At 32.3% G+C, this 7,274-nt stretch overlaps 1 protein-coding gene across 2 annotated transcripts; it reads left to right on the forward strand.

The window, feature by feature from the left end:
• Nucleotides 1–2,415: 2,415 nt before the first annotated feature.
• On the forward strand, nt 2,416–5,274 carry LOC120080586. 2 transcript variants are annotated; one of them, XR_005482568.1, is made up of 3 exons: nt 2,416–3,095; nt 4,132–4,253; nt 4,841–5,274. XR_005482568.1 is itself a non-coding variant. In XM_039035303.1 (2 exons), exons 1-2 carry the CDS (start codon nt 2,586–2,588, stop codon nt 4,183–4,185), a joined length of 564 nt encoding a protein of 187 aa, XP_038891231.1. In that variant the 5' UTR covers nt 2,417–2,585; the 3' UTR covers nt 4,186–4,707. The 2 variants fall into 2 exon arrangements, 1 of the variants encoding a protein (XP_038891231.1); XM_039035303.1 differs by lacking the exon at nt 4,841–5,274 and having other exon boundaries at nt 2,417–3,095; nt 4,132–4,707.
• Nucleotides 5,275–7,274: the final 2,000 nt, after the last annotated feature.

The raw sequence follows: 7,274 nt of genomic DNA on the forward strand, positions 1-7,274 counted from the left end.
TAATTCTCCAATTTCATTTTATTTCAAAATTAAACGCGTAATTATATCACATATAATTGTTAATTCCCTAAATTATAATTTGAACATTTCAAATTAACTTATCATGCTACTCTAAGGCTAATCCACTTAAAGCTAGTAAAGAGACCTCATGGACCTACAGATTATGGGCTCCAACGATCCGAGATTAATTGGCTAAACTCTTTAAACCGAATTAATCCTCATTCGTTAACTAATGGGTCACTCCACTAAAGCTCATAGTTGTACTCCTCTCGCTGTAGATATATTATGTCCATATGATTTAACCTTAATTAGTAAGTCGAATCTTCATAGGTTGTTCTTAATAACGGCTGGGTCAAATGTCTGTTTTACCCTCGAGATTACGTCTTGTTCCTTAAGTTCCTATTGATCCTCTAATGAATAATTGGTTTGTGATCCAGTCACTAATCCAGATCCCTCTCAGCCTAGTGAGAGGGTGGTCGCCCTTGTTCAAGACCTGGATTCAGTACTTAAGAGAAAAACCTTTTTCCTATCCCTAAATCGGGTAGGCGTGAATTTCTTCTTGTAGCCTATGTCCTCAACTATCTACCCGGTCTTACACATGAAATGGGAGGCTTATTGAACCGGCGCTGTTGAGCCAACCCTCACCTATGCAAATCTAAGGATAATCCCGAATAAACAAGAGTTCATACTTAGCTCAAGATGAAGACCGAGTGACCTAGGTCATCTAAGTGATAGTCATTCTTATAAAGTAAACAACGTTATAAAATAAGAGTGACTTATTTCTTGGTCCGATCTTATGCAAACTTATTGTATAGGACGTTCCCACTCCTCATGTCAATACATGAACGAATCTGGATCACTTCGTTTGTAGTATCTTTACAACAACTTGTAATAGTTACAAAGTAGACCGCATCCAATAGTGTTACCAGAATAAGGTACCCAACTTTAATCATATACTATAGACCGTTTTGGTTATTTACTCAAACTTGTCCATCTCTATGTCTCCATATAAAGTTCAAGTATTCATATAATAACCAGGGATTTTAGTTTATTGCATTTAGACTTTTACGTATGCAAGTTATAGAATCAATAATAAGTTTATTGACTATAGAATATGTTTATTTTTTTACAAAGTGCGAGTTTTAGGACACAAAACCCTAAGCGTGGAAACGGTTTAGTTCGGTTTGGTGGTCAAACCGAACCGAACCGAACCGAATCGAACCACATCGGTTTCAAATTCGATTTTGGCATTTTTAAAAAATCCATGTTATATTCTTTTTTAATTAAAAACGGTTCGATTTGGTTCGGTTTTAAATTCGGTTTTTTTCTTTAAATTAAAAGCGGTTCGGTTTGAAATTTGATTTCGGTTCGGTTTTACTCTTTTTTTTAAATATATATATATATGTTAGTTAAAAACGGTTCGGTTCGATTTCAAATTTGGGTTTCGAAAGTGAAACTGAACCAAACCGAATTAATTCGATTTCAAAATTTCTTCAAACCGGATCGAACTGCATTTTTTGGTTTCATTGAGTTTTCGATTCGGTTCAGTTCGGTTTTTAGAAATGGTTCGATTTTTAAGTTTGAATGACCACCCTACAAAACCCAACACAAACTTTAGAGCTTCCTATCTTTGGAACTTCCAATCCTCCCTCAAAATGAAGGGTAAGGTTCCTATTTATAGATCTTCCATGGACCTTGAGTGAGTGTGGTCTGGTTGGTCTATGAGCTAGCCATTGAGCCAAATTAATTGGATTTTGGGGCCTTTGTAGATTTTGGGCCAAATTAAGCCTGTTTTATGGGCTCAAATGAACCTAGATCCAAATATTGATATTTAATTGAAGTAGATTAATTAATTTGATCCAACAGTCAAGATGAAAACACATAGCATCATCAAGATTCACCAACCATCTTTCTTCAATTTCAATTTGGGGTACATGTCGAATTTTAATTAATCCAAAAATTGATAAATTGTATTTTTGCCATTAATTTTAAGAAATGTAACTATTTATGATTAGTCAAAATTTCTCATTCAACAATCATTAAGAAGCAATTTTGTTTCTTCCACATCTTATATAAAAATCGTTTGGTTTACCATTGAGCTATTTGTAAAAAGATAAATTTATTTTTCTATTATTTATGAAGTACTTTTATTTTTTTGCTATTTATGTAGGTACCCCCTTCATGTTTTCTCTCCTTGGCCCAAGTAATCATTGGTTTGTGCTTGTTCGATCATGAGACCTCTTAGATCTTCATATTTACTATTTAGAACTACATTACATATTTAGGAAAATAATAAGAAAAACTAGTTTTTGGTTTTTTTTAAGAAAAAAAAAACTACCTTTTACTAATTTTCTTTTTTTTAAAAAAAGTTTTAAAGTTAAAAATTCACTCGCTGTTTCAAAGCGCGTGTAGAAGGAATGAATACGCGAAAAGAAGAGTGAAACGCAAACCTCAGAAAATCCCATTTCTTCTTCTTCTTCTCTTCTTTGTAGCCTCTGCTCTCGCGCCGTTCTTCTCTGCTGCCTTCTTCAACCTCAAAATCCCTCAATTCCTCTGTTTCTTCTCCTCCATTTTCCATTTTCGCCATGACCCTTTCTCTCTCTTCCACTTTCTCACTCCTCCCTTTCATCCTCTTCTTCTTCGCTTCCCCTCTCATCGCCGCTCCTGACCCATCCACCATTTACGACCATCTCCACCTCCACGGCCTCCCCATCGGCCTTCTCCCCAAGAACATCACCAGATTCTCAATCGATTCTTCCACCGGCCGTTTCCAGGTCTTTCTCGATCAGCCCTGCAATGCCAAGTTCGAGAATGAGGTTCACTATGATTTCAACGTCTCCGGCAGGCTTTCCTATGGCCAGATCGCTGAATTGGCCGGAATTTCTTCCCAGGAGCTCTTTCTTTGGTTTCCTGTTAAGGGAATTCGTGTCGATTTGCCCACTTCTGGTGTAATTCATTTCGACGTCGGCGTTGTTGATAAGCAATTCTCTCTTTCCCTCTTTGAGTCCCCGCCCGACTGCACTGCGGCTGATCCGGTTGATCAATCCTTCGTCTTCAATGGAGCCTCTCTCGATTTTGTTGGGCCTTTTTCGCCGGTACGTTGTAGCTAATGTTTTTGTTGCTTCATCATATATTTTACTTGCCCCGAACTGAAAGTAATTATAATGATTTTTACATCTTGGGTTGAATTTTTGCGTTGTTTTGAGAAATATTGTTGTTCATTGTGGATCAGGAAGCATTATATTATACTTCTGAAGTACGATAAATCCATGTTCTGATTTTGCCTTGTTTATATTATAGAACTGGAATGATTGTTAATTCATGTTTTCTAAAATTTTGTGGAATAATGTGGTTTTAAAGCACATTACTTCCTTTTAATTTATTGCTTTGCTTCCTGATAGTCAGTATTTAGCATTAGATTAATGCTTTGTGGTGGAAACAAGCAGTTTAAGCTCATTTAGATTTTAGAAGAATACATTGGAGAGGTATGTAGAATTTGTAATAAATTTAAATTTGTAGAGACATGGCAGTGGAGTAAACCAATGCTATGACTGTCTTCTTCTTTAAAGGATAACGATATTCATTGTGGCTGTATTGTTAGTCTAGCCATATCTTAATGTATTGATGTTTTGGTGTTCGTCGAGTGAGTTATGGGTGTGGATAGATTTTTGAATTTTGAAAGACTGTCATGCTGTTATTGGTTGCAAAGATTGAGATTGGTAACAGAAGACTCTTCATGAAGCCGGTCTCTTAATAATGGTTGGATGTAGATTCAAAAATCTGCATGTTCCCTTAACTATTGAGTATAAATTCGAAGTAATTTGCAGTTTCTTACCCCCACATCCAACACTGCAAATTTGTTAGTCATATTGTGACAGCCTCCTTGAATAATTTCTCTTGAGCAAGGTCTTGCAGGCCTTTAGGAATCAACTTATAACAAAAGGATGAGTATTCATGTGTAAATTCTCAAGTTTTTTATTTTTATTTATTATTATTTTAAATTACGATCCAGTTTTCTTTGATTTGAGGGTCACTAGGTTGGGATTTTTATTTGGTAGCATTTTATATTATAATATTGGAATTCTTCATTATTATAAGAGGTTGCTTCTTTGGGTTGTCAAATAATTCCAGATGGAAGCACAGAATCTCCAGCTTGAAGACAGTGAACTAAGGGCAACATCATAGATTAGCGATAAAGAAACGTTGTGGATTTCCGAGATTGCGTTTCGAGAGAGTCTGGCTTTGCTGGTCTGGTAAATCGTAGATTTTCCTCTACTATATGTGGATTGCTTTTGTTTTGTACAGTATTTGTTTCCTGATAGTCCTGTCTGATGGGGAAAAGAGGCCTATTTGTCTTCATATAAAAGCTCACAGAAATATTTAGCCTCCAATCCCTCAAGTCCATACTAATAACTGAATTTAAGCGAGAAGATCGGTGCTTGGGTCGGCTTATAAGAATCCTAGAAGTTTGGTATAATTTAGCAGGTCGTCTCGTCTGTTGTAAGTCGTTTTTCTTATATCTCTCTATGAAGTATATTACTTTCTGGCTGTGTTTGGTTTTGGCTACTCACATAAAGAAGTGCTGTTTTTGTTGTCTTGCCCTTATAGTCCTAAAACTTGGGCTTGTAAATTGTACATTGCGAAAGTGATCTTCTAGTAGTTAAAGAGGATTTACATGTATTTTATAAAACTCACATTTTCATTTCATATCTAGGATGTAGATCCATATCATTTCTTCAACTATCATTCACACTTGTTCTTATTATGAAGCTTAAAACCATAAAACATCCCAATCAATGTATATTTTTGTTGGAGAATAATGAAAAGGAATTGTATTCAGGTACAAGAGTGAGGAGGATTCTATCTTCAGTTGGAGAAGATTAAGAAAAAAGGCAATTCAATTGGCATAAATAAGGAATAGATGATGGGTATTTTGTACAATAATTTACTTTATAGACACTAATCTTATCATAGGTATTTCAAATGTCTTGGGGTTCTTTTCTTGTCTTAAAAACTCTTATACCTTTCCTTCCAAGTCTCAAAATTTTTGTAAAATAGTCAACATAGTACCAACCTTCCACAAGAAGGGTGTTGAAGATATTTTTCTAGAGTTTTGCTAGGATGACTTTTTATTTTTTATTTTTTATTTTCTTTCCGGTTTAATTAGTTTAGTACTTAAACTTTCCATCTTGTGTCTATTTCATCCGTAAATTTCAAAAAGTGTATGATAGATCTTTGAAGTTTCAAATTTGTATACAACAGCTTTAAATCGGATATCCAACAACTCTATTTGGTCTCTATATTTTTTAGTGCATGATATTATCTAGGTTTAATGGATATAATACACGATATTAGGGTTTAATGGATATCTTTGATGTTTCATATAAATACCCATGAAATATAAAATGAACATCAATATAGATATAAATACTAATAATAAGATATATAATTTATTTAAGGAGGGAAAGAACTTAATTATTAAATTATTTTTAAAAATTATTTAATTTATAGGTTGATATTTTGTATTTGTGGTGTTGAAATTTGATATGGATATTAACATCAAATTTTAATCCTTTCTAATAAGTCAACTTTTAATTTTGTATCTAATAGATTCCTGAAATTTTTTATTTTGTGCCTATTAGGTTTAGAGTTGAATTAGACATTCAATTTTATACCTAATAATTCAATTAATTTAATTTTTCAAATATGACTAGGACTTATTAGATATTTTAAAATTTTAGAGACATTTAAATATGTTTTAGGTCACGTTTACCAAATCATAATTAAAATTGGTGTAATAACAATGAGATTATGAATAGTAAAGATAGTGGGTTCTACGTAATTTTTAAAATAATTTTGATTATAGATTTGGAAGTGGATCTCATAATTCATTACAAGTACGAAACAATAAACAACTAGAAACGTAATTAGCTAACTTTTTTTCTAAAAAGAAATTTGAACTTTTACGCTTGTTATATTTTAGGCCACGTTTACCCCATTTAAAGCCTAATAGATCGATAGGAATTAAAAAAAAAAAAAAGTGGGTCCCATTAGATTACTTTTAATGTTGTTTACTTGTGTTTTGCATTTGTACTGACACATAAACCTCACATCCAAATCTGTAATGAAATAAAGCAATTTGATTAATGTATAAAAGTACTCAATCCAATTGCAATAAGAATTATATCCTATCATTACCATTACCTATAGTTACCATTACAACTACCATTATTATTACTGTTATAGTTGAAAAATTATCAATTTTGACATCTTTACTATTACCATTACCATTATCACTTTCATCCTTAGAGGTAAAAGTAGAGATAACGGTAACAGTAAATTTGACAAAATCCATAATTATAAGTAAATACGATCAAAATCAATCCAATTACGTTTGCGATTCAAGCTCATTACAATTGATCTATCAATGAAATTTCATTACGATTACATTAGTTTTCATTGTTGTATGGTGAACGTGGCCTTAGTGTAGCTATGCATATTCTAATATTTTATTTTTTTTAAAACCTTGTATTTTTCTATTTTTATTTTCAAATTCTTTTGGTTAATCTTATATTTGAAATGATTGGAAAAGTTTCAATTTACACCTCCTAATTCTGGTAGTGGTATCAATTTAAATCCGAATAATTGTATCAGTTTAAACCATAAACATTCATAAGTGTAAATGTTAACATTCTCTTTCAGACTTAGTTCAATATTACCATGTGAAACATATAATTGTTTCAATTAAACTTTTAAATTGTTATGATTTAGACACTTTATTAAGATTACATTTGAAAATCTTCCATACATTTAATTCTTACACGTTGCATAGACTTCTTTAAATATCATTAATAAAATGGACAATTAGTAGTGATGTATGGACAATTTTCAAAGGAAGTCATAATTAAATTGATACAACTCCAAAATTCACGGGTGTGAAATGATATTTTTCCTAAGTTATTTAATAGAACCTTGACATATACCTAATTTTTTTCTTTACAAATCAATAAGTACTTGAAGCCACATATAGTATATATTCAATTTTGGAAAACATATTTAATTTTAACATGTAACATGTTTAAAGGAAAATGAATTAGGAAAAAAAATTATGGACGTGTGTGTGAAATTTTTCCAACAACCAAATAAATTTACAAACTCCAAACCTAACCAAAACTTTAGTGTTAGTAGGTTTTGTCAATCTAGAGTGAGCATTGTGTTTTCCTCTAATCAATTATCAAAGTTCTTATAAGTAACAAATGGAGGTTTTGTTTTTT

This window comes from Benincasa hispida, chromosome 6 (genome assembly GCF_009727055.1).
Source record: "Benincasa hispida cultivar B227 chromosome 6, ASM972705v1, whole genome shotgun sequence".
NCBI lineage: Eukaryota > Viridiplantae > Streptophyta > Magnoliopsida > Cucurbitales > Cucurbitaceae > Benincasa > Benincasa hispida.